Source organism: Phacochoerus africanus, chromosome 14 (genome assembly GCF_016906955.1).
Source record: "Phacochoerus africanus isolate WHEZ1 chromosome 14, ROS_Pafr_v1, whole genome shotgun sequence".
NCBI lineage: Eukaryota > Metazoa > Chordata > Mammalia > Artiodactyla > Suidae > Phacochoerus > Phacochoerus africanus.
In genome coordinates this window covers 49,516,827-49,541,765 of record NC_062557.1, presented here as the reverse complement: position 1 = coordinate 49,541,765, position 24,939 = coordinate 49,516,827, and the positions used below count along the sequence as shown (strand labels likewise).

Sequence of the window (24,939 nt, the reverse complement as noted above, 5' to 3'; positions counted from 1 at the left end):
GAAGAATTACAGTCAGTGGGACATGTCTCTGTGGCTCTCTTGGAAGCAAGGGCAGGAGAGATGCTCAGACGGGTGTGTTAGACTGAGAAGAGGAGAGAACCGGCCGGGGGTGCAGCGGGGTGGCGGGGAGGCGGGGGACTGCTGGCAGAGAGGGCATCCCATTTCCATTGTTGAACTCCTTTGTAAACCCTCAGGCAGGGATTTCCTGAGTTAATGGGAAAGTTGGATGTCAAAGCAGGGCTGGGCATCTGAGAGCCCCTGCTTGTAGATCCTGGTAGAGGTCACGGGGGTAGGTGCGCACACCCAGGCAGGCTGTGGGGGAGAAGGGCTGCAGCAGAAGGCAGCCCCCCGGAGCAGGCTCCCCCGCCTCGGTGGGGAGCGGAGGGGTGGGAGGGAGGTACGGGGGAAAGGGAGTGAAAGAGCCAAATCCTTATCACACGGTGAAGCTGCAGGGACCCCTGGACCCAGAGAATCAAGAGGCGGCCTTAAAAACAAGTTAGACGTGTGTAGATCACAAAACCCAGCTCAGCAAGTTCAAAGTGGTTCCCCTGGGAGAGGAGAATTTTGGGGGAAAAGGAGGTAGGATCTGGCTATTTTTCACAGCAAGCCTTGTGGGTAGCGTCCTTGGACTCTTTAAACAATGAGGATATGTAGCTTCTGTAGGAGCCGACGCAAAGCCGCGGGTTCAGGTTGTTTAGGTGAAAGCATTCCTTTGTGTGTGTGTGTGTGTGTGTGTGTGTGTGTGTGTGTGTGTGTACAGAAAATGGATTAACACATATGTACATATATGTATATGTTTTTCTGTGAATGTTCTGTCGCTGGAAAGAAACATGAAACTGGTAATAATGGTTCCTTCAGGAGAGGATAACTGGGGGTGGGGGCAACGCAAGAGAGAAACTGCCTTCTCACTGTATATTCTGGTACCTTTGAATATTGAGTGAAGTACGTATATCACCAATTTTTTTTTTTTTTTTGGCTTTTTATGGCATATGGAGGTTCCCAGGCTAGGGCTCCAGCCTACACCACAGCCACAGCAGCTCAGGATCCAAGCCTCATCTGAGACCTACACCGCAGCTCACGGCAGCACCGGATCCTTAACCCCCTGAGCAAGGCCAGGAATCTAACCTGCATCCTCATGGTTGCTGGTCAGATTCGTTTCCACTGAGCCGCAATGGGAACTCTAATATATCACCAATTTAAAAGGTTTTTAATTTTAAAAACCAGGGGAAGGAGACCTTGATCAGAGTTCAGGACGAGGTTGATGCTGGTGGTCAGAGGTGTGCCGGTGAGGGTGACTTAGAGTACTGCTTGTCTCAGGGGCTGTGAGTGGGAGGCCTCTGGGTTTCCACAGTGTTTATCTTAGTGATACTTGGAGGTCATCTGTTGTTGCTTAATTATAGTCATATATATATATATATTTTTTTTTTAATTATTCGCTTTTTACTTTTTCACGGCCACATCCACAGCATGTGAAAATTCCAGGTTCTTTTTTTTTTTTTTTTTTTGGTCTTTTGTCTCCTTAGGGCCATACCCGGGGCATATGGAGGTTCCCAGGCTGGGGGTCCAATCAGAGCTGTAGCTGCCGGCCTACACCACAGCCACAGCAACGCCAGTTCCAAGCCGCATCTGTGACCTACACCACAGCTCATGGCAACACTGCATCCTTAACCGACTGAGCAAGGCCAGGGATTGAACCCGCAACCTCAGGGTTCCTAGTCGGATTCGTTTCTGATGTGCCACGATGGGAACTCCAAAATTCCCAGGTCCTTTAACCCTCTTCGTCTGGCCCAGGATGTGACCCTTCACCTCCACAGGAACCCTTGTCCCTGCAGCCAGATTCATAACCCATCACTCCACAGCAGGAACTCCCCTATATTATTTTATAATAAGCAAAATAATGATAAAAACAACGAGAAGAGTGGAAACGCAGATGAGGAGCCAGGGCGTTTGGAGGGCGCCTGGGAGGACGTTGGAGGAACGAGGGGGAGGAGAGGACACTGAGGAGGGGGACACAAGTCATGCAGCTGGGACGGGATGAGCCAAGGGCTGTGCCTGGCGCCGGGGACCCGCGTCTCAGCACGTGGGCTGGCCTCCTCGCTTGGTGAAGGGAGCGCCCAGCCTCAGAGCGCGCTGACGGGGCCGTCTGTTTCTGTTCAGGGAGAAACGCCGTTGCACACGGCCTGTCGGCACGGCCTGGCCAACCTCACCGCAGAGCTCCTGCAGCAGGGGGCCAACCCAAACCTGCAGACGGAGGAGGCCCTGCCTTCGCCGAAGGAGGCTGCCTCCCTGTCCGGCTCAGCGGACAGCAGCGTCTCCCAGCAGACGCCGCTGCACATGGCCATCGCCTACAATCACCCCGATGTGGTGTCCATCATTCTGGAGCAGAAAGGTAGGTGGCTGGGAATTACTGCCATCACTGTGACCTTGGCACAGTGGTCGCGAGTAGTTCACCCCCCAAGATCCTTTGAGGTCAAACCAGACAAGCTGCGCCCCGGCCCCTGGGTTTCCGTGCGTACATTTTCAGGATGGGGCCTGCCCGTCTCCCTGGTTGGGTGAAGGTGTGAGACCCTCTGACTCCTCTCTTATTTGGGGGTGTCTTTCCCGGGCCACTTCCGTGCAGGTCAGGCAGAGCTTTGCCTTGGCCTGAGCACTGCCTTTGAGATTGAGAACTCTGCTGGTCTTCCTGCAGCCGGTCAGTCCTCTCATCTGCCCATGAGCCCCCCGCCCCGGGCGGGTGGACCCCGACAGGAGCTGGAAAGAGGGGCCACGGGAGGCCCCTGCCACGCAGAAGGCCCATTGCCCTCAGAAAGCCATCTTCCAGTTTTTCGCTCTTCTGCCCTGAAATTTGTTTTGCTCTTGCCTGCGTCCTTGTAAAGGCCGGCATTCGTTAGCATTGTGCCTGTGGCAGGAAGTGGGGCGTCGGGTAGGATGTGCCTCTTCTTAGCCCCCGGGGGCTGTAAGCGGGGAGGACCTCGGTGTTAGGAAAGCATCACCGGCACTTTGTTCTCACCCTCCTCGGTGATCAGGTGATTCTCCCGTGTTTCCATCGAAGAATCTGTTTCCCTTTTGGGAACATTCGGTGTTGTGACCTTTCCCAACATTCATCTCCTCATAAGCTTTGCTCCAGACCCTCAAACGTCTGGGCTCCCACTCCCCACAGGATTTACCAGTTCCCCTTGTATAGAAACGGTCAGTCAACTTGAGACAGAGCTCCTGTTCTCCCGACTACTTAAAACACGATCGTGGGATGGTGAAATCCAGTGCTCTCTCCTTTGAAAAATTTCAGCTAATGCTCTTCATGCCACCAACAACTTGCAAATTATTCCGGACTTCAGCCTCAAGGATTCCCGGGACCAAACTGTGCTGGGCCTGGCCTTGTGGACTGGTGAGGCTTGTTGACATCGGCAGACAGAGGGCGGGTGTGGGAGGGAGGTGGAAGGGTTGGAGCCAGTCATTGGTTGTAAAATTACTTTCTGCTTGGGTTAAGCCCGTAACAGCCAGTGGGAAGCTGCTGGCCTTGGGAAGTGGAGCCGGTGTGTGTGTGGTAAGAGGTTGAGGGAGCGGGGGAGGCTGAGCGCGCGATCATCGGGGCTCGTTTATTTCGCAGGCATGCACACAATCGCGGCCCAGCTGCTGGGCTCTGGGGCTTGCATCAACGACACCATGTCGGACGGGCAGACCTTGCTGCACATGGCCATGCAGCGGCAGGACAGCAAGAGCGCGCTCTTCCTCCTGGAGCACCAGGCGGACATAAACATCAGGTGGGCTGGGGCAGCACTCCGCCACACGCCAGCTCACGGTTAATTGAGATGGTTCAGGAGCGGAGCCTTGCTTGTAGAAAATATTTTTGGGAGTTCCCACTGTGACACAGTGGGAGAGACAGTGCCCCTGCAGTGCCAGGCTGCAGGTTCGATCCTTGGCCCAGGACAGTGGGTTTAAGGATCCAGCATTGCTGCAGCATAGGTTGCAAGTGTGGCTCAGATCTAATCCCTGGCATGGGAGCTCCATAGGCTGAGGGGTGGCCAAAAAAGAAAAGACAGAAGTTTTTCTTGTTCCTTGTTAAATACAGGAGGGAAACAATGCAAATGTACCAATGTTATGTTAAAACTAAATGTGATCATAGACACAGAAGGGGAATTGCACTTGTTCGACCCTTTCAAGAAGAGGGCACAATTGGACTTCCCGTGCAGCTCGCAGCAAAAATAGGGCACAATATTGTATAAATCTCATTAAAATGGACAATCCAGAATCAATTTTTTTTTAAGTATAAACTTCAGCTGTAATGAAGTACCTCACAAATGAACTATCAAAAGTCTTGAGGGGGGAAATACACAGTTAAATGTTTTTTTTTTTTTTGGTCTTTTATTTTAGGGCTTCACTGGTGGCATATGGAAGTTCGCAGGTCGGGGTCAAATCAGAGCTACATCCACAGCCTTCCCCCTCAGTTCATGGCAACGCCGGATCCTTAACCCACTGAGAGAGGCCAGGAATTGAACTTGCATCCTCATGGATGCTAGTGGGGTTTGTTAACACTGAGCCATGATGGGAACTCCTTAAGTTTTTATTATTTTTGTTTTTTCAAAGAAATTTGTCTTTTGTTTCTAATGTCAAGTGACCTGGAATGACTGAGTGGGTGAAAAAAGTGTTTTCTCAAGTGGGTAGTTGAGGTGGCATTTTTCTTTCTTTTTTTTTCTTTTTTTTTTTTTGGTCTTTTTAGGGCTGCACCTGTGGCATAGGGAGGTTCCCAGGTTAGGGGTGGAGTCAGAGCTGTAGCTGCTGGCCTTTGCCATGGCCACAGCAATGTGGGATCCAAGCTATGTCTGCAACCTGCACCACAGCTCACGGCAATGCTGGATCCTTAACCCATTGAATGAGGCTAGGGATCGAACCCGAATCCTCATGGATGCTAGTTGGGTTCATTAACTGTTGAGCCACGGCGGGACCTCTAAGGCGGCATTTTATTCAGATACTGTTAAAAGCAGCTGTGCGAGTTGAGCATGCTGGGATGTTATGTTATGGGTATAAGGTAGCGTAGTTGTAGTTTTTACAAAGGCAGGAGGGACAGATGCTGTCGACAGGTTCAGTTTCTGAGTGAAGCGTGTTTAAGGGAAACAGCAAGCCCTGGCCTCTGGATGCCTGGAAGGGTGCCCCCTGTCATTTGGCTCCAGCCGCAAACACTGGTTTTGGTGCGCATTGCCCACAGGACTCAGGATGGGGAGACGGCTCTTCAGCTGGCCATCAGGAATCAGCTTCCGCTCGTGGTGGATGCCATCTGCACCCGAGGAGCCGACATGTCCGTGCCAGACGAGAAGGGGAACCCTCCCCTGTGGCTCGCCCTGGCAAATAATCTGGAGGACATCGCGTCCACTCTGGTGAGACAAGCTCAGCCTCAGCACCGTTTACACCTGGGGATGTTTTGTGTCAGAGGTGGATTTGGTGCCTCCGTAGCAGTCATAAGGAGGGAGAGGTCTGCAGGGTGACAAGTTGGGTCAAGGACGAGCCATTGAAAGTCATGTTAAGGAAGCTTGCAGTTCAGCGTAGTCTTGGCCAACACCTTTTCTTAGGTTGTCTTTTGGAGAAAACTACCAAGAAGCGAGCGAGCCGAGGCCTTTAACTGAATGTGGGCTGCCCTTGCTATCTCCATAGAGATAAGTTCTCACATCTCAGGATTGCCCCCCTTTTTCAGAAGACAGCCTCCAGAAGTGGAGCTAACCCTGGAAGCTCATTTAGTTTTCTGAAGGGTCTGAATTGTGACATTAAGGCGTTTTGCACCGGGGGCGGGGGTGGGGGGTACCTAGTTGTTCTTGAGAGTCTCTGGTGATTACAGGTGTTTGTGCCTGAGGCCTTATGAGTGTGTATGTGCAGGGCCTCGTGTGCATTTTCTGTCCCTTCCAGGACCTGGCTCTAGAGGGCGCTTATCAAACAGATCTTTGTTTTATTTCTCAAACCCGTCCCATGGAACCTAGTGCAAAAACTTGGGAGATCCTGCTGAGTAGCATTGAGAACTATGTCTAGATACTTATATTGCAACAGAACAAAGGATGGGGAAAAAAATGTATACATGTAAGAGTAACTTAGTTCCCATGCTATACAGCAGAAAAAAAATTAAAATAAAAAAAAATACTGAACAAAAAATACTGAACAAATATATTCAGTTAAAATTTACCTTAAAGTATACTTATACATTGCATTTTCTGAACAAAATAAAGCTATTATTAGTAAAAAAAAAAAAAAAAAAAAACTGGCCCTGAGCAGATTTTAATCAGTGTTTATAAAGCTAATGACTGATACAGTTTAAAATAATTGTCAGTTAATCATCAACTGTATCTTGCCTGAAAAATGGATCTAATAAAGTCTACAGGGCTCAGAGATGGTAATAAATACAGTTGCCTTTTTTTTGCTTTTTTGCTTTTTTTTGATAGGCAAAAACTAGATTTATTAAGATAGGATGCTTGTGAGAGATGCAAGCGGGCAGGCATGGAAGCTCTGCCTCTTTCTTGCTTTTTTGGCTGCCGCATGGCCTGTGGAGCTCCCGGGCCTGGAATCGGATCCAAGCCACGGTCACGACCTAAGCCACAGCTGCACATAATGATGGATCCTTAACCCGCTGTGCCAGACTGGGGATCAAACCTGCAACCCAGCTCTCCCAAGAGGCCGCCGATCCTGTTGCCCCACAGCGGGAACTCCAGCACGGTCACCTTTGCTAGGCGGTGTTTGTGAGTGACCTGTGTTTTCCTGCAGGTCAGACATGGTTGTGATGCCACGTGCTGGGGTCCAGGACCTAGCGGGTGCCTTCAGACACTGCTGCACAGAGCCATTGACGAAAACAACGAGGCCATCGCCTGCTTTCTTATTCGAAGGTGCAAGAAGCCTAAGTATCCCCTCAACTCTTAGCTTATTGCGAACTGGCTCTTTTCTTATTTACTCCAGCTGCAGCCTTGACATACCTGTAGCTGGTTTGACCTTCATAATGGAGGCTCCCAGAGGGTCACTGTTCTGTCACGTCAGCCATGGCCTTGACTTGCTTTTGAGGAGAGGGGCTCTCATGCTTGGGATCAAAGAAACTAAAGGCTCCCAGCTTCCTGCTTTGGGAACCTCAAAGGCTCTTGTAGTCAAATCAGCCTGGTTTACGCAGTGAGACCAAGAGGCTGGGGTGGAGGAAACCGAGTGGCTTCTGCAGGACTCCACCAAGATGCCTGAGCCTCGTCAGGCTCCTCGGCCTCAGAGGGCCGGATGTGTGGGAGGCGAGGTCCCTGAGGAAAGCTTTAGAATGATTCTCAAACTTTAAATACACGCACATCGCCTGGGGAGCTAGAAGAGTTCTGAGTCCCAGGTTGCCCCCATGACCAGTTGCCAAAGAATCTAGGGGAGTGGGCCCCAGACCCCGGTGAGGCCGAGGACCAAGGGCTGCAGTCCCCGGCGGTGGCGGCAGTGGCGGCGGCGGGGGCCTTCCACTGGGTGGGCTGCGCTGCTGCTCTGCGCTGTCGGCGTGCCCACAGGCCGGGTGCGAGCGTGGCTTCTGAAGCCTTGTACTTCCTCTTCCTTTCAGTGGCTGCGACGTGAATAGTCCCAGACAGCCTGGTGCTAATGGAGAAGGAGAGGAGGAGGCCAGAGACGGGCAGACCCCCTTGCATTTGGCAGCCTCCTGGGGCCTGGAGGAGACGATACAGTGCCTTCTGGAGTTCGGTGCCAATGTCAATGCACAGGTATGGAGAGTGTCTGTTGTCCAGGGAGATGGATGGGACACCAGGATCAGGGAGCTCTCCTTCCACGGCCAGGGACCTCGCAGACTCTCCAGTCCTAGGCCTCTGCTTTACTGTGCGTGGGCCCGAGGTACGGACAGATGACGTGACCGTCCCGGGGTCACACAGCCTGCGTAGTAATTTTAGTCATTTCAGGTTAAGACTTTTTTGTGCCTTTGTCCTTCCAACAAAGGAAGATTCGTTCCATTAGCTTTCCTTTGCTTCCTGTCCCCACTGGTTACAGATTTCCATTGCAAATTTGTTCTAGTCCCAAGTGAGTACTGTGTTTAGGAGAATGTTCCAGTAGCTCAGTGGAGATGTGCACCTGCTGCCCTGCAGCCAGATAAGTAGGGTTTAACTTGGAGGTGAGGTTGGTTGCAGCTGTTCTAAGCCAGACGTCTTGGTGCATCTGGTGGAGTAATAGGGGGTGGCTCTGTCTACTCTGTTGAGCCTCCTGGAAAGCTGCTTTCAAATACAGAGTAGCTGTGTTGATTCTCAGAACCAAATTTGTTGTGAAAGTTGTTCCCCTTCAGATTTTCCTGGGTTTTATCTTCATTCGGACGTTGAAATCTGTGCGCTGTCCCCATAGGATGCAGAAGGAAGAACGCCCATCCACGTGGCCATCAGCAACCAACACGGCGTCATCATTCAGCTGCTGATCTCTCACCCCGACATCCACCTGAACGTGCGAGACAGGCAGGGCCTGACCCCCTTTGCCTGCGCCATGACCTACAAGAACAACAAGGCGGCCGAGGCCATCCTGAAGCGGGAGTCCGGGGCCGCCGAGCAGGTGAGCGGCCGGTGCCCGGCGTTCTCCACGGTGCCCGGGCACAGCGGAGCCTGTTAGGTGGAGACTGAACATGTGTCAGCGACGAAACAGGTCTCCTCTGCGTGAAGACAGTTGTCTTTCTTTTTTGTTTTCTACCTGGGGTTAATGTTCATGAATGGAGATTGCTCACGTTTCCTCCCATCAAGTATGAAGCTGGGGTGTGTGTGTGTGTGTGTGTGAGAGGATACGGTGCGTGAGGGAATGGGGTGTGTGTGCCTCCCTCCCTTCCTACGGAGCCCTCATGCTGACGTGACAGCTCTGGTAGCTGCAGGTCCTCTGTGGTTTGATTTGAGGGAGCTTTTTTTCTGCTTTATGTCAGTGGAGCAAAATCTGGAATATACTGTTGGTGGCCTAAACAAAAGACTTTCTGGAAATTTCTAAAGGTGTTTCTGACTGCTCAGGGCTCAGGCTGGCTTTGCAGCTGTGACGTTAGACTGCTGGCTGCGACGCCTGTGGCCTGGGTCCCTCGTTGCCTCCTCTGTGCATCCCCGCGTTTTGGTGCCTTCCGTTCCCTGTCCTTGAGGTTCCAAGTCCACTCCTGCTGCGGGAGGATGCCAGGGCAGCTGGGATCCGCTCTCTTTTTCTGACCACGTGGACGGGACCATGCCCGTGTGGTCACGTGCACAAATACACAGCGTGGGTCCGCGGCGTTGGGGGAGGGACGGGCAGGCATTTGGTGTTAGCGCTTGGGAGGGAGCTCCTGGAACCGAGGGAGGGCGACACCACGGCCTCTCCAGTGGTCGGTGCAGCTCGCCGTGCTCCAGAGGCACTCTTGCAGGAGGGCCCACTAATGCTTTGGTTCCTCCTTGTTGCCTTAGGTGGATAACAAGGGCCGGAATTTTCTTCACGTGGCAGTTCAGAGCTCTGATATTGAAAGCGTCCTGTTCCTCATCAGTGTCCAGGCTAACGTGAATTCCAGAGTCCAGGATGCGTCCAAGTTGACCCCTTTGCACCTTGCCGTCCAAGCAGGCTCAGAGATTATTGTCCGCAATTTGGTAAGTGTCACTGCAGCATTGCTGCCTGTAACGTGTGGACTACGCGTGTTGCAGCGCGTGCATGGACGCTCTCATCCCACACAGGTGTTTTATCGGGGACTGTGCGAGGCCAGCGGGGATCCGGGGAGTGAGGCAGGATCCTGGGGAAAGCCGGTGTGCAGTGGGCAGCGTGTCCTGAGCGCCCAGGGGTGGCGTGGGCAGGCGGATGCTGGATGAGGCTTTGAGGGAGGGCAGGATGTGGGCGGCAGAGGCAGGGCGCAGGCATCACTGGACGAGAGATCCCCGTCTGTGCTTCTGCTGCTCTGTCAGGCCTCAGCTGCGCTGTTGAGTGAGCTGTCTCTCTGTCTCTCACTTTTTTGCATTCATCTTTTTAATTTATTTTTTTGAGGTCTAATTGATAGACAGTATTAAATTAGCATCAGGACACAACATATTGATTCAGTGTCTGTATTTTTGCAAAACAATCACAATAAATCTAGTTAAAATCTGTCACCTCATGTCGTTATAAAACTTTTTTCGGAGTTCCTGTTATGGCTCAGTGGTAACGAACCCGACTAGTATCCATGAGGACTCGGGTTCGATCCCTGGCCTCACTCAGTGTTAAGAATCCGGTGTTGCTGTGAGCTGTGGTGTAGGTCACAGAAGTGGCTTGGATCCCTTGTTGCTGTGGGTGTGGCGTAGGCTGGCAGCTGTAGCTCCAGTTCCACCCCTAGCCTGGGAATCTCCACATGCCACGGGTGTGGCCCTAAAAAGCAAAAACACTGTCCTTAGGACACACATTCATTTGCGACGCCGGATCCTTAACCCACCGAGTGAGGCCAGGGATCGAGTTTGTAAACTTACTATATCATAGACATCTTTTGTGTGTGTGTGTGTGTGTGTGTCTTTTCGCCTTTTCTAGGGCCACTCCCTCGGCATACGGAGATTCCCAGGCTAGGGGTCGAATCGGAGCCATAGCCGCCGGCCTACACCAGAGCCACAGCAACACGGGATCCGAGCCACGTCTGTAACCTACACCACAGCTCACGGCAATGCCGGATCCTTAACCCACTGAGCAAGGTCACGGATCGAACCTGCAACCTCATGGTTCCATGATTCATTAACCACTGAGCCACAACGGGAACTCCCTATCATAGACATCCTTTCATGTTAAATCATAAATTTTTATCATCTTAGTCATTATTCTATTTGTATATATTATAATTTTCATAATTAAATACTTTCTGCTATTTGGTTTTAAGCACTGGACATCCTTATATAGTCACTGCAGTCCTGTGTAGCTTTATACACTAGTACTGATTCCGTGTAGGTGTGTAGACTGCAGTCTTAGATTTTCTGTGTCCTGAGGATTGGCTTTTTTGATACCTTGATAATGGCCAGTTTGCCCTTGGGACGGGTTTCGCTGGCCTGTGTCTCACTGGGAGTGTGTGTGCGGCCCTGCGCTCCCGGCTTTGCCAGCGTGGCAGATCCGTGGATGCCAGAAGGTAGGCAGGCTTGGCCCCCTTACATGGGACCTTGGTTGGTTGTGGCAGAGTGGCTGCTCATGTAATCAACCTCACCAGCTTCTTGCAGGAGCCAAAGTGAATGAATTAACCAAGCACCGCCAGACTGCCCTCCATCTCGCTGCCCAGCAGGACCTGCCCACCATCTGCTCAGTCCTCTTGGAGAATGGAGTGGACTTTGCTGCTGTGGATGAGAATGGAAACAATGGTAATTGCCAGTCCCTCCCTGTGTGCAGTGCTCAGTGCCTGAAGCAGCCCCTCCCTTCTAGGGGTGCAGGTGCTGCTCCCTTTTGTCTGTCCCCCTTTGCGGAGCTTGGCTCTCACAGGAGCAGGGCTGGGACAGGAAATGCTCTGAGCCGGGCATCCAGCCCGCTCCTGACCAGGGCCTGGGCAGCCTCCCGAAGTGAATGGTAACCCTAGAGGCCTGAAGTGGCTTCTTGTGAAACCATTAAATCTCGTCTTCGAGTAACTGCAGAGGCAGAAAGCAGAGTTTTAGGAGGTGGCCTTTATGACGCCCTCTTGGGGTGGGTGGGCTGAAAAGGCTGCTCTCTGAGGGGATGGGGGTGGCTCGGCTGCTCCCACTGAGAGGGAGGTTGGTGAGGTGAGGAAACGCCGAGATCTTCTGCGTTGCTTGTGGGCTCGCACTGAAGAGGGCTTCCTCCCCAGCTCTGCATCTCGCGGTTATGCACGGCCGGCTCAGCAACATCCGCGTCCTCTTGACAGAGTGCACCGTGGACGCCGAAGCCTTTAATCTCAGGTGAGTGTGTGGTTCTGAGCGGAGGCCGGGGCTCCACGTCCCCTACCTGCCCCTCCGGGCGGCGGTCACCGGCACCTTCTGGGAGGCCCGGGTGCGAGCTGCAGAACCGGCCACTAGGGCGCTTGGCCAGCCTGTGGTGCCCGGGAATTCTGCTTTTTGAAAATACTTCTAATAAGGACTTTTCTGATCTTTGTGTCCTTGAGATTTATTCAAAATCACAGAGGTCAGAAAATCCCGTTGCGTTTGTGCATGATGGCCGTGGCAGTTACACACCTGCCTCTTCCACCTTGTCTTATCAGAGGCCAGTCACCACTGCACATTTTGGGACAGTATGGCAAGGAGAATGCGGCAGCCGTCTTTGAGCTCTTCCTCGAGTGCATGCCTGAGTATCCTCTAGATAAACCAGATGCAGACGGGAACACCGGTATGTACTGAGGTTTTTGTCTGTCCTGTCTCGCTGATATTCCTTGCTTCCTAGAAAAATAAGAGCCCAGGCACACGTGTCACAATCACTTAAGGACATTCAGCCCAGTGCATTTCAGCTGGGCTCCGTGAGCATCTTTCGCAGGTTCCTGAGGTGCAGTTTGGCAGGGTCTGGTTTTAGGCACAAGCGCATCTGAAGCACATCCATCTAGGGATCCAAAGCCAAAGCCACGTCCAAACGGCCCGCCCACCTGTTTCTAGTGCCTCATCCACCTCCTGTCCATTCAGCACGGTCCCTCTCCAAGCTTCCAAATCTCCAGAGAGAGAAAATACAGCCACCTCACAGATGCTGCAGAAGGAGGACATGCGCTTCAGTGCGTATTGACGCGCTTTGAAAGAGTGCCACGTTGTGGACAGGTGCGGGCTGGCGTCTAACTGAGGGGCTTAATCAGCGGGCCTCTCTCGGGGTGGTGCCCTAGCTTCCCACTTGTGTTAATTTCTGTAGCTTTCATAGTTTTTGTGGTGTACTTTGCTTTCCTTTTTTTGGTGACAACAACCGTACAAGGTAAGCAGTACATACAGGAAATCCAAGTCTCCTTCTTCTCGGCCCAGGAGCTCTGCGTGCTCTGCTGCTGCTGCTGTGCTGTGTTGCTGTTCACTCCCCGTCGTGCCAGACAGAGCCTCTGTGGCCTTTGGCAGCACTGCATTCACCAACGGGTGTCCCAAGCCTTAGCCTGGGTCCAAATATTTTGTTATCCATTCTTGGTCTTGATTCATGAAATTTTTTTTTGGTTTTTCCTGAGCTCCCATTTTTCCTTTTTTTAAATTTATCTTTTTTACTCATGTATAGTTGACTGGAGTTCCTGTCATGGCTCAGTGGAAACAATCTGACTAGCATCCATGAGGGCGCAGGTTTGATCCCTGGCCTGGCTCAGTGGGTTAAGGATCCAACGTCACCGTGAGCTGTGGTGTAGGTCGCAGATGGGGCTTGGATCTGACGTTGCTGTGGCTGTGGCATAGGCCAGTGGCTACAGATCTGATTGGATTCCCTAGCATGGGAACCTCCGTACGCTGCGGGTGCCACCCTAAAAAATAAAAAGACACACACAGAAAAAGTGTAGTTGATTTATAGTGTTGTGCCAATTTCTGCTGTACAGCAAAGGGACCCAGTCATACCTGTCTGTATACGTTCCTTTTCTCGTATTATCTTCCATCATGGGCTGTCCCGTAAGACTGGATATAGTTCCCTGTGCTGTACAGTAGGACCTCATGGCTCATCCGTTCTAAGTGGAAAAGTTTTGCATCTGCTAACCCCAAACTCCTGAAGGGACAGGAGGTGGATGAGGGCCATAGAAACAGGCGGGCGCCCATCTGGACGTGGCTTTTGGCTTTGGATCCCTACATGGATGTGCTTCAGATGCGCTTGTGCCTAAAATCAGGTCACCCCACTCCCTCTCCCTCCCCCTTGGCAACCACAGGTCTGCAAGGACATGTTTTCTAAGCCAGCAGTGATGAGCCTGGCTTCAGAGGCGTCAGCCCTGGGAGTGAGAGCCTGGAGCCAACACCCACTCCAGTGAGCACCACTGCCCAGGAGCAGATAGGCAGGCAGGCTTCTGAGTTACACAGATGGGGTTTCAATACCGAGCTCAGTCATGTTCCAGCAGGGTGACTCGGTAAGCTTCGTAACCTGTCTGCCTGTTTGCTCATTTGAAATCACCCCGATCCTCCTGGATCGTTTAGAGAATTAATGGAAGGATTTACAGTGTCCTGTAAAAGGAAGCGAAAAGGGGCTGATGAGCTGTAGCTGTCAGTAGGGAGGGCCAGCAGGATGCCCTAGCCAGAGCTGTTCCGAACCGCTGCGCCTGTACCCGCACAGAAGACGGCTCCGTGGACTCGAGAGCTTTCTGGAGCAGGTCCTGCCTGCTGCTGTATTCTTTTCTCCATGTGTGCACCTCTCACAAGTCTTTAGAATAAGCTACTGTGTGAAAAGGGCTGTGTCCCCCCTGCCCCGTGTTGCAGAGGACGGGAGGCAGCTGAGACCTGCTGTATTTCCCGTCTGTGCGGACACCGCCCCCCACCCCCCAGCTCTCTTGTGGCCAGAGCTCTGCGTGGCCAAGAGCCGGCGCTGCTCTGGAGCCCTGGTTCGGGGCCAGGTCTCGACGGCACGACACTGCAGGTCCTCCTGAGTTCTCCCCAGAGCCACAGGCCCCCGTGTCAGTGGGGACTTTGCTAGCAAATGTCCGGCCAGCATCAGTCCCGCCCTCGGCTGTCTGAGGCTGGGCCGGCGGGGCCGGGCGGGAACGAGCCCCGTGTGTGGTTTTGTCTTCCAGTGCTGCTCTTAGCGTACATGAAAGGGAACGCCAACTTGTGCCGCGCCATTGTCCGGTCCGGGGCTCGCCTGGGGGTCACCAATAACCAAGGAGTCAACATCTTCAACTACCAGGTTGCCACCAAGCAGCTGCTCTTTAGACTCTTAGGTGAGTGGCCGCGTCCCGCTCTTTCAGCGAGAGCACGGTTGGCGGTGTTGATTATCTGCAAGTCCTGGTGCTCCAGATACCTCATAGGGACCTGCTCTACAGGCTGAGCCAGTAGCTTTCCAGGCACCATGCGGCGTAGGACTCTGTGAATGCCATGGAGGCCTTGGGCAGGGTGGCAGGGTCATTGTGAGCCGTCGCCTTTCAGAGCGCTCCGTTTGGGGCCCTTGTCCGTTCCCCATTTCCCATCATCCTGCCGAAATCCGTCGGCTCCGGGCAGGCCCCCTCCCAGGGCTCCTGGCCGCGTGACTGCACACCCTTCTTCCTTCGGCCCATGCTGAGTCCCGGCATCCTTCAGGGTGGGCTTTCGGCTCAGCCCCACTTACCTTTCCTCCCCATGCGCCTTCTGTGGTGAGGAGAGCTTCGTGCTTGATGATCTCATCCCCGTGGCGGTGGCAGAAAGAATCCGAGTGCCTCCCTGCCCACGGGTCACTGTACTGTCAGCAGCCACAGTGAGACGGAACAGGGCATGCGCCGAGAGACGAGCTCAGACGTCCGTAGTAGCTGCGTGAGCTTGACATAGGTGGCTCGCACAAGGTCACAGAGTTGGTTTGTAGCAGAGCCAGCGCTGAGGTGCGGCGTTTCTGGAGTTCCCCTGGGGTGCATCAGGTTAAGAATCCAGTGTTGTCACTGCAGCGGCTTGGGTCACTGCTGTGGCACAGGTTTGATCCCTGGCCCAGGAACTTTTCATGTGCTGGGGAAGCAGCCAAAAGAAACAAAAACAAACCAACTCCCCCGCCCAGTGCTTGTGTCTCTAGCCTGCTGTTTGCCGAGCACTTGGTCAGCCTCGTAGGAACTCAGAACAGGAGCCTGGCCGGCCGCAGTAACCTGTCTGCTGGCGTGTGGGTGGTGCTGGGTGACAACCGATCCCTCCCTGTGAGCCCCGTCTCCTGTGCACACGGCGCTCGCCTTGCCACGGTGCCGGCACGTGGTCCCCCAGCACCAGTAACGCCCAGCCTGAATGCCCCACGGCTGCCACAGGCTTGACACCGAGCCCCTCTGCTGCCCGGGCTGCCTCTCCTGTCTCTCCTCTGCTGCTGGTCCCACCTCAGCCTCGGCCACCCTGTCCAGCAACCCGGGAACCCCCTCGGTCTCCTTCCTGCCCCCGCCTCCCTCTCGCCTTGACTTCGGTTCCCTCAGCAAATCTTACAGTTCTGCCTCCTTCATTTCTCCTGCTGCTCCCTCCTCCCTGCTCCCCCAGCGTTTGGGTCCTGCCCCTGGGGCCCGCTGCTGGCCTGTCCCCTCCCTGCCCTGCTCACACTCCGCCGAGCCTGACTGCTTCCCCGCCTTCCCTGTGTCTCCCTTGCCCCTGGTCTGCCTCGCCAATGCTCAGCCCCCGTATTTTCCAGCCCCCATTAGCGTGTAGGCAGACCTCGGTCCCGTCCCCACCACCGTAGTAAAGCGAATGTTGCAGTAAAGTGAATCACATGAATTTTTTGGCTTCCCAGTGCCTATAGAATTACATTTTCATTATATGAGCATGCAGTAGCATCATGGCTAAGGAGAGAAATGTGCACGCCTTAATTTAAGGTACTTTTTGGTGAGTTCTCGTTGTGGTGCAGCAGAAACGAATCCGACTAGGAACCATGAGGTTGCAGGTTCAATCCCTGGCTTTGGTCAGCAGATTAAGGAGCCAGTGCTGCTGTGAGCTGTGGTGTAGGTCGCAGATGCCGCTCGGATCCGGTGTTGCTATGGCTGTGGCGTAGGCTGGCAGCCACAGCTCCGATTAGACCCCCTAGCCTGGGAACCTCCATATGCCGCGAGTGTGGCCTGCCATGGCACAGTGGGATCAGTGGTGTCTCTGCAGTGCCGGGAAGCAGGTTCAGTCTTCAGCCTGGCGCAGTGGGTTAAAGGATCCATCGTTGCCCAGCCCTGGCGTAGGTCAGATCTGATCCCTGGTCTGGGAACTCCATGTACTGTGGGGCAGCCAAGAAAGTTTTAAAAAATTAATTTATTGCTAAAAAATGCCGAAGCAATTAGAATAGTGACATCAAAGATTCCCGATCCCAGATCACCATAACAAACATAGTAATAATGAAAAAGTTTGAAATACTTGAAGAAGTACCAAAATGTGACGCAGAGACACAAAGTAAGAAAATGCTGTTGGGAAGATGGCCCCGAGAGACTTGCTCAGTGCAGGGTTGCCCCAGACCTCAACTCGTACAAAACACGGTCTCTGCGAAGTGCAGTCAGAGGAGACGGGCCTCTAAGTTGCTCTCGTACCCCTCAAGTGCCTCTGCAGTGCGGGGCTTTATTTATGGGTCTGTTTTCCTGCTCCCCCTACGCTCGGCTCCTGCTGGGCACAGTCACTCTCTGACAAGAACTAGCCTTCTGCCTGTTCACAGATATGCTGTCCAAGGAGCCTCCGTGGTGCGACGGCTCCAATTGCTACGAGTGCACGGCCAAGTTTGGAGTCACAACTCGCAAACATCACTGGTAAGACCCCACCTCCAACGTCACCTGCCAGAGGAGTCGGGGGGTTTCTGCTGGTACCATTGCTTCTGCCTTTTTCTGTGATAAACCGTGGCCTCACCAGGGCCCTGCACTCTCCTGGGCAAAACTCGGCCAAATGGAGGGACGAGCTGACAGCACTGCGCACACTGCCAGTGACGTGGGGAGGCCAGCAGGCACCCACACTGGTGACTGTGTGCTGAGGGCCGGGTTCCCGGTCCGCGCAGCCTGTCAGGCCTCCCCAGGCTCCCTGCCCGCAGCGAAGCGGGGCTGGGCTGCTCCCTGGTGGGAAGGGTGCCTCCGGCCCGGGCTCGGGCCGCTCCGCCGAGAACCGAGGCACCACTCCCCTTGCTGTGAGGCTCTCCTTTGGCTCTCGCGGAGCCTCTCTTGGGCTGCAAAGAAAGAGGCTCCTCAGGATCACTTTGCCTAGTTATTGGCAGGAATTTTGTTTTCAGGGACTGCGGGCTGTGCGTTCGTGGGTCTGACGAGGCTGGAAGGGGCGGGGCTGGCCGCGGCCGTGGGCGGCTCCTGGGCAGCCGCTCTCACGGCCTTTCTTTGCTTCCACAGTCGTCACTGCGGACGCCTTCTGTGCCATAAATGCTCGACCAAGGAGATTCCTATTATAAAGTTTGATCTGAACAAGCCCGTGCGAGTTTGCAACATCTGCTTTGATGTGCTAACTTTGGGCGGGGTCTCTTAGTGAGCCCTCAGGAAGGTCCAGGCCACGTCCTCGGTCGCCTCCCCAGCAGCTGCTCTGCCCACCAGCCTGACCCGCCCAAAGCAGGAGCTGGCAGTCGTCCTCCCGCGGCAACAGACTGGAACAGTTAAGGACCAAATGGCGTGATCGATCTCTTCAAATGATTCTGTGTGATTGTTGTGTGTCGGACTGTGATCGAGGTCACGAGTTGTCTCATTAATTGGACCAGGCCATGTAGCCTAGGTGGTCAGTGTGATAGGAATTAGTCCCCATTTTGCTAGCAACATCCAAGGCCACTTCGGAAACCATTTCCCTTCCAGTAGCCCGGTGTCTGTCTCAGAGCGTTCGTGAAGTCTTCCTGCCTGGACGGACTTTTTAGGCAGAGCCTGACCGTCCGTATGGCAGCTGGCGCGCCCAGCGGCTCGACGAGAGCTGGCTTTACTCCAGGGTAAGTGGCTGCGGACTTTTCTGCACAATGTTTTCATAAAGATCATAGGATCCTCTTGCCCTGAAGTCTCTCTCTCTCTCTCTTTTTTTTTTTTTGGAAAAAGCTAAGCCGTATTTTTAGTGAGCTACCCCTTTAAAAAAAGGTGAAATCTTTCTAAACAGGGTTCAAAGATGAGAGCTGAAAAACTTGTGGCCTTAACAACTGAAAGCTTTACCAGTATTCATGTTGCTCGGGTGTCAGGATTGCGCTTTGGCCGCGCCACCTCCGAGCAGCCGTCTCCTCCTGTCATCTCGCTGTGTCCTGTCCCCGGAGTCCTCTCATCTCCCGCTGGGCGCCGCTGGAGGAGATGCACCCAGAGTGTACTGCACTTTTTATATAGCTGCGTTATTGCCGATTCCAATTTAAAAATCCATATTCAACAGACCCCTCCTGCATCTGTGCCCCGGCGATATCAAGGATCAGCCTTGACCGGACCTCAGCTCACACTGAGTCTTAAAGGGAAAACTCCTGCCGAGTGTTGTGTAGAGCAAGAGAGTCTCACGGGCCAAGCGAGGAGAAGGGGGACTCTCTGACCTCGGGCCGACAGGTCCCATCTCCTCGCCCGAGGGCTTCTTGCTGAACGCTTCCCGGTCGTGCCGTGCGTGCTGTCGGTCCCAGGTCCCAGTTCTGTGTCGCTTGTCCCGCCCCTGAGAGCCGGCAGCCGAAGGCCCTGGCCCAGCGTGTGCTGAGTGAGGCCCCAGAGCTTATCAGGCCTTAGCGGCTGCTGGTATGTACATTAACCCATTAACCCACTTGATTTCTTTTGAACGTTTGGCCAGTTCTTTAAATATGCACATTTGAAGAGAAACTTCTACCACTGCTTTAAAAAAAGATAAAAACAAAACTCTGAGATGAACCATACGTGTTGTAGTTACACTCAGAGATTAACAGTCTCAGCCATACATACTGTTTTTTTCAGATATTTAATAACCACTACATTTTTTTTTTTTTTTGCATTCATGAAGTATGGATACATGTGTAACAGGGACTAAATGTTTTTTTGCAACAGGCTGGTTTTTTGTTTGGATAGCGGGATGTCCTCCGGGTTGCTGGAGATTTATATATCCTGTTGCCTAAAAATGTGTGTAAAATGAGCTGATAAACCAGAGTGCTACTTTTTTTTTTAATATTTCTGTGATTTATAAGATATATATATGCTTTCTATGTTAATATGAGCTTGTGCACAGTGTTTCAAGGAAAAAATTAATTAGAGGGGTTTCCTTGTCCCCTAAAGTCTGTGACATATTTCATATAGAATTTTTATAGAAAAACAACTAGTCTTGGCAAACACCTGACCATATGAAACATGTGGTCAGTTTCCATTTTCTGTTGCCTAAACAGGGCCCGAGGAAGTAGGCCTTAGTTAGGTGGCTTGGTTCTTTAACTGGAAAGATAATTATGCTTCAGATAGGCATGGAGGTGGTCGGTACTTTTATAGCTGTTCTTTTAACATTCGTGGTGGAGAGAGGAGGGCAGGAATTCAGTCAGGGATGAGGCTGATCGTCTTGCTCCTGCCCCTGCCCCACCATTACCAGTTCCAGTAACAGTCTTGCCTCTAATTGCACTTCAAATCATGTTTAAAATATGTTGAGTCAAACTTCCTTTTTCTTCGTGGAGTCCAGGGATAGCAATGGTACTTAGCCGCCATGGGGTGGGGGGAACATGGCGTGAGTTCCATCCACATTGGCTTGGGGGTGCATTCTTGGAGCTCTAGAAAGAGCACCTTTCCAGAGTCTTCGGATCTCCCTGAGGTGCCGACGTGCACGGGGCTGCGTGCTGCAGGGTCCTCGAGTGGTGGCTGCCTGGGGGGGGCCTGTGCATGTTCTCTGTGCTCTCCAGGCTGTCACACTTGATCCTACAACTGCCTAGCTGTTCTTGTGAAGTTTGAACCCATAGCTTAAATACTACTAATAGCAACATCTCAATTTTATTTATCCAGAAAGTTGCCAACTGTAAATGAGTAGAGCAGGAAGAATGAACTCTGCGGACCTCTGACGTGCCGCATCAGTCAACATGTGACCCTCACTTAGCTTTTAACTGCCTCTTGCTCAGCCCCAGATTTATGCTACAGTGTGTTCTTAACAGCCCTTTCTTTTCTTTTCAAGAGGAGGGTACAGACCCTGTGCTATGTATAAATGGAATGGCTAGAACGATCTCGCAGTGACCCTCTAACACAGGAATTTTCCACAAATTTAAGTGCCTCCCCTTAGGACTTCTTGACTTGCAGCTGTCTTTTTAGTGGTGTCTCACTGAAGGATGTATTAGCGTGTGTGTTCTGTTTGGAGCTTGTTGCTGTGCGTTGTCCACCCCGGTTACAATTTCGTCGAGGCCAGACGAGATTGCTCAGTTCACCTGCCATATTCTCTCCAGGAGTGGGGTCCCCGTGACTGTCAGTCCTCTACCTCAGAGCCCTGGGTTGTTTGTGACCGCCCTGTTCAGCGTCTCACTCTTCTCCCTGAATGGGGTCCCTGCGTGGAACTCGGCATGCATGTGGGTTCCCCATCCCTCCCCATTGTGTCTCCCACCTTGTAGGGAACAGTGTGCTCATCTTGTCCGCAGGCGTGAAGTGGAAGAAGAGCCTTGGGGCAGGGGAGAGCCTTGATCTCCATCCAGCTTTTTGGTTTTGTTTTGTTTTTTTCTAATCTGGAGAAAAAACTCTATTGACCTATATAATGCTTAGGTGTGAGAGGCAGACTAAGCCCCACCCCCCAGGCGATGGTGACATGAGCAGGTAAATGCACGGCTTCGGTGACAGCCCCCCTTAGAGCTTGCAGGTTGAGACCGTGATGGAGCTTCTGAAACAAGCTTTCTTCCAGGACCTAGGATTGCTTCCCTCAGGACCAGCCCTGGGAGAACCGTGCCGGAGGCTGGCAAACCCAGCCCTTGCAGATCTGAAGCACCAGAGCTCCCCAGCCTGTGCTGTGGAGGGGAGGGAGCAGAGGGGAAACAGCTTTCTAAAGGGGTTTGGAAGCCACATTCCCCTTTTTTGTGCAAGTAATTTAGAGAAGAGCTGATTATTTGACAAGATATAAACTAAACACTTGTTACGTTTCCAGAAGTTATCATAGATGCCTTAAAGACTTTCTTTGGAAGATCATTGCCTGTACAGTTACTTTTTGTGTGTGGCATAAATAACCTGTTACAACTGACAACGTTGGTTTTCTTGTAGCTAAGGAGTCTTGAGTTGGCAGCCTGCTCGACTTAATGGCTCAATGTCCTTTTTGGCAGATGTGTGGAGCTGGCTGTTACCATGACAACCTGTGTGCTATACCAAGGGGAGGGGCTGGGCAGAAACAGCAGGCACACATTCGGGTTGATCACCTTGGCTTCCAAGCCATCCGGGTGGCGCTCGGTGTGGGGCAAGGGCATCTTAAGAGGACCATGGCGCGTATCAGCATCGTTTCTTTGGAGTCTGTGTAATGGAATGTATTTTTCAAATACTGATATTTGCATTTTCTGTAACAATTCCTTATAAATAAAATGAGGTAAAATTGTGCATTTAAATTGGAAATCTTAATAACACATTTGTAGTTCTTTTTAATGCAAAAAGTACCAATAAGCATTAAAAACAAACAAACTTTAAACTCTTGACATGTGAATACATTTTTTAAACCACTACTCTCTTGGAAAATTTGGATTTCCAGTGCTTTTCAGAAACACGTCATTGACAGCAGTCAAAAAGTAGCTATTTTAGGAGTTTCCATTGAGGCTCAACAGGTTAAGGACCCGACGTTGTCTCTGTGAGGATGGGGGTTCAATCCCTGGCCTTGGTCAGTGGGTTACAGATCCAGCTTTGCTGTAAGCTGTGGTGTAGGTTGTAGATGCGGCTTGGATCCAGCATTGCTGGGGATGTGGCGCAGACTATGGCTATGGCTTAGGCTGCAGCTGCAGCTCCGATTTGACCCCTAGCCTGGGAACTTCCATATGTCGCAGATGTGGCCAGAAAAAGAAAAGCAAGTAGCTATTTTAGGCATAACGACCAGCTGCCCGCATGTACTGTGCTCTTGGCCCAGACTTCGGCTGATGGTGACGTGTCTGATCCTAGCTACCCAGTCTCTGTCACCGACCCCACACGGCTCTCTCGAGGGGCTCTGGAAATTCTCTCTCTGACTCCATTATCTGGGAGCAACTCCAGAGGATCCGCCCTTGGTGAGGTTTCTGCTGGTTGTGATCTGAAGGGAGGACCAGCACTGTGAGTTTCGGAGAAAACTAAGGAAGTTTAGAATTTCGCAAGTTAAAATCTATTGATCCATAAGCCCTCCGTGCAAATTGCACACATCTAGCAGCGTGCCTGGCCCTCACACTTTCTTGAACTACTGTTTTCCTTTCCTTTACCTGTCTTCCATTGTGCTCACCCCTAGTTTGGACCAGCTGTTTGCTCCTGCTCCAGCGTGGGCAGAGACATACCAAACTGGAAGCATGAAGACAGCACTGAATCAGGACAAGAACCTTGAGTTCTAGGCTCAGCTTCATTGCTTTGTGTCTTTCTTTATTAAGTTCTTTGGGAGTTCCCGTTGTGGCACAGTGGTTAACAAATCCGACTAGGAACCATGAGGTTGCGGGTTCGATCCCTGGCCTCACTCGGTGGGTTAAGGATCCGGCGTTACTGTGAACTGTGGTGTAGGCTGCAGATGAGGCTTGGATTCTGCATTGCTGTGGCTGTGGTGTAGGCTGGTGGCTGCAGCTCCAGTTAGACCCCCTAACCTGGGAACCTCCATATGCCATGGGAGTGGCCCTAGAAAAGGCAAAAAGACCAAAAAAAAAAAAAAAAGAAGTGTCATTCTAGGCAGAAGGACAGCCTGGGTGAGGGAGTCTCAGGCATGATGCAGTGAGATGAAGGCCCGAGGCAGCGGTGCATGGGGGCCAGGGGTGGTGGGCCAGGTGCTGAGAGGAGAGGACCATCGAAGGGCCTCGTGTTCTGCTGCAGAGCTAGCGCCTGATCCCTGCGGGTACGGCAGCCAGGGAAGAGGTTTCTGTGGAGAATGCCCACCCTTCAGGATGACTGGGCAGTGGGGACGATGGGCTGGAGGGGCGCGTTTAGACCCCTGTAGGGATCCAGGTGAGAAAGGACTGCCTTGAGGGGAGAACTGGGCCTAGATGAGGGGGTGCGAAGGGGAGAACTCCGGATGTGGGGCTGCCAGGCCCTGGAGACCCGCTGGGAGCAGCGGCTCGGGGATGACTGCCAGGCTTCTCACTTGGTGTGACTGGTACTTAGAGGTGGTGATGGTGCGACTGTGCCACGGAACGAGTGGAGTGCTGAGGGAGAAGGTGCAGATCGAATGCCAAAACCGTGGCGTCCGGGGGCCGCCTGGACGAGATACCAGGTCCGGCAGTCTGAGTGGCTGCAGAAGGTGGAGTAAGAGCTGGCGGGAAGGACTCGTGGAGGAGAGGGGTCTCAGGGAGGCTGAGGGGGACACCCGGGGAGATAAGGGAAGTCAGGAAAAAGCCGGGGGACCCTCAGATATGACAGGTCAGGCGGGTGATCAGGGCAGGTGGCTGTGGGTTGGCCAGTTCAGGCCGCTGTCAAGCAGGGAAGGGCAGAGACCAGGCGACCGTGCTGCGCAGTGAATGGGGGCTGAGGGGCAGAGACCCTGAGCACGGGCAGCGTTTCCAAAAGGCTCAGCTGGGGCAGGAAGTCGACAAGGTGCTTCTGAGAAATGTGGCCTGAGGGAGTGAAGGAGGGGAGCTGTTGAACGTGTCCTGAGAGGGGGAGCGGGGCCTGAAGAGGTAGGAGGTGCAGGAAGGGCAGGTGAGGAAGGCGCCGGGCAGCCAAGGGGCCGAGCAGAGTCCAGGCCTGAGCAACGGCTGTGGGCAGAGGGCGGGGGGCCCCTCCCCTGTCTGGTCAGCCAAGCTGGAGTGCCACCGAGTGGGATTAATGACAAAGGAGAGGAAAAAAGAAAAAGGAGGGGGAGAGAAAGTTCCAATGAACAGCCGCAGGGACTGGGAAGTGAGGTGACGGCGCAGATGAGGAGACGGTGCACCTGAAATTGCACCCGTTTCCTTATCGCTAAGGTAGGAACACTCCTTGCCCCCGGCTGCTTCACTAGAAACCAGGGGGTGATGGGCATAAACGCTGTCCGGTGTAGATGACAGGTGACCTTGGACTGTTGAGGCTGCTTGCTTTGCACTTGGCAGCCTTGCCCAAATTTTGTGGTGCTAACCAGTGTTTGTGTCGAAGCAGTGAAACCTTTTACTTAGAATGCAGACTTCTTTTGAAAACACACCACCCTGGAAGTTCCCGTCATGGCTCAGTGGTTAATGAATCCGACTAGGAACCATAAGGTTGCAGGTTTGATCCCTGGCCTTGCTCAGTGGGTTAAGGATCCAGCATTGCCCTGAGCCGTGGTGTAGGTCGCAGACACGGCTCGGATCTGGTGTTGCTGTGGCTGTGGTGTAGGCCGGCAGCTACAGCTCCGATTGGACCCCTAGCCTGGGAACCTCCATATGCTGCAGGTGTGGCCCTAGAAAGACAAAAAAAGACGACAAAAAAACCCCAAAAACAAAGCCACACCACCCCTATTC

General features: G+C 52.8%; 1 protein-coding gene across 4 annotated transcripts in view; it reads left to right on the top strand.

Moving 5' to 3' along the window:
• ANKFY1 (ankyrin repeat and FYVE domain containing 1) overlaps nt 1-22,001 on the top strand; it is an 83,181-nt gene extending 61,180 nt beyond the window's left edge. For 3 of the 4 annotated variants that reach the window (XM_047756775.1, XM_047756776.1, XM_047756777.1), the window contains 14 exons: nt 2,158-2,389; nt 3,287-3,385; nt 3,608-3,761; nt 5,204-5,372; nt 6,742-6,860; nt 7,550-7,706; nt 8,332-8,532; nt 9,390-9,566; nt 11,129-11,276; nt 11,735-11,825; nt 12,125-12,249; nt 14,579-14,725; nt 17,128-17,218; nt 17,801-22,001. In XM_047756775.1, the coding sequence (XP_047612731.1) occupies nt 2,158-2,389; nt 3,287-3,385; nt 3,608-3,761; nt 5,204-5,372; nt 6,742-6,860; nt 7,550-7,706; nt 8,332-8,532; nt 9,390-9,566; nt 11,129-11,276; nt 11,735-11,825; nt 12,125-12,249; nt 14,579-14,725; nt 17,128-17,218; nt 17,801-17,933 (2,043 nt within the window). In that variant the 3' untranslated portion in view covers nt 17,934-22,001. The remainder of the gene's footprint in view (nt 1-2,157; nt 2,390-3,286; nt 3,386-3,607; nt 3,762-5,203; nt 5,373-6,741; nt 6,861-7,549; nt 7,707-8,331; nt 8,533-9,389; nt 9,567-11,128; nt 11,277-11,734; nt 11,826-12,124; nt 12,250-14,578; nt 14,726-17,127; nt 17,219-17,800) is intronic. The other variant, XR_007131612.1, reaches the window with a different exon arrangement.
• The last annotated feature ends 2,938 nt before the right edge of the window (nt 22,002-24,939 follow it).